The sequence below is a fragment of the Condylura cristata genome, unplaced genomic scaffold, assembly GCF_000260355.1.
Source record: "Condylura cristata isolate star-nosed mole 26May11 unplaced genomic scaffold, ConCri1.0 scaffold00030, whole genome shotgun sequence".
Taxonomy (NCBI): Eukaryota; Metazoa; Chordata; class Mammalia; order Eulipotyphla; family Talpidae; genus Condylura; species Condylura cristata.
Window position 1 is genome coordinate 26,425,418 of NW_004567131.1, and position 1,066 is coordinate 26,426,483.

Here is a 1,066-nt window from a genome sequence, read left to right on the forward strand (position 1 = left end):
TGGGGCTCCTGAGTTTCCCCTGATTCCAGGTCAGCAGAATACAGAGAAAGTGAATCCTTAATGTATCCTCTGTCCTTAATCACCAGCATGAACAGGGAGAGGTCTCTCCAGCTCCCAATGGGAAAAATAAATAGGAAACTGTGATTGCATAAATCCAACCGTCACTGAGTGGCAAAGCGACCCGGCTGTGGACCTGCCTCCTCCCTGTAGCAGACTGAACCAGAATTAGAGGCTGCTTTTCCTGGGTTAGGGTTAGGGTCGCCTCCCACCCTCCTTGCCCCACAGACCCTCCTGCCCACCCCACCCGCCATCTCTGTGGAGTCCACTCAAAGTTTCCCCCAGGCCCCTGCGTGGGCTTTGCGGGCATCTGGCGCCTCACCAGTCCTGGGGAGCGCTGTGAGTGAAATAACCCACCGGCGGGGTCGAGGCCCCAGCCCGCGGGGAGCCTGCCCAGCCCGCCCAGCCGGCCAGGCCGCAGAGTAACTAACGGGGCGGGGCGCAGCGGTGCAAGGAGAGGAAGCCAGCTCCCGCGGGGTCCTCAGTTCCCTACACTGTGGCGCGGGTCTGGGCTGCGATCCCCGGACCGCGATCCCCCCATCACCCGGCCAGGCAGTAGGTGGCCCAGAGACCAGGGATCCGGCCCCACACCCGCCCGCCCCGGCGCCCAGCCGCGCTCCCTACCGTGGGCCGCTTCCACTCGATGCCCCGAGTCTTGCTGGAGTGGGGTCCCAACTCCTTGAAGCCCAGGGAAGACGGGATGGCCGGGAAGGAGGGGTCCTGGAAGAGCGCCCCGGCCTCCAAACACTGGTCCCGAAGCACCTCGTAGTCCTGGTTGAGGTATTTGATGGCCTTCTCGTGCGACCCCAGCCCCTCGGCAGCCTCCCTGTCCTTCACCAGCTTGGCCGCGATCCCCGCCATGGTGCGTGGCGCGGGCTGCAGGGTGGGCGAGCGAGCGAGCGAGGAGCTAGAAGCTCGGGCCGGGCTGCGGCGCTCTGAGGGTGCTGCAGGCCCGACTCCGCCACTGGACTGCGTTGCGCTCGGCGGGTGGGTGATTCACCCGCAGGGA

General features: G+C 65.4%; 1 protein-coding gene across 1 annotated transcript in view; it reads right to left on the reverse strand.

Annotated features, from left to right (window-relative positions):
* The window catches only part of CAPN2 (calpain 2, (m/II) large subunit), a 45,474-nt gene extending 44,423 nt beyond the window's left edge, over positions 1–1,051 (reverse strand). The window contains exon 1 of the mRNA XM_004691332.2: positions 682–1,051. Within this exon, the coding sequence (XP_004691389.1) occupies positions 682–918 (237 nt within the window). The 5' untranslated portion in view covers positions 919–1,051. The remainder of the gene's footprint in view (positions 1–681) is intronic.
* Positions 1,052–1,066: the final 15 nt, after the last annotated feature.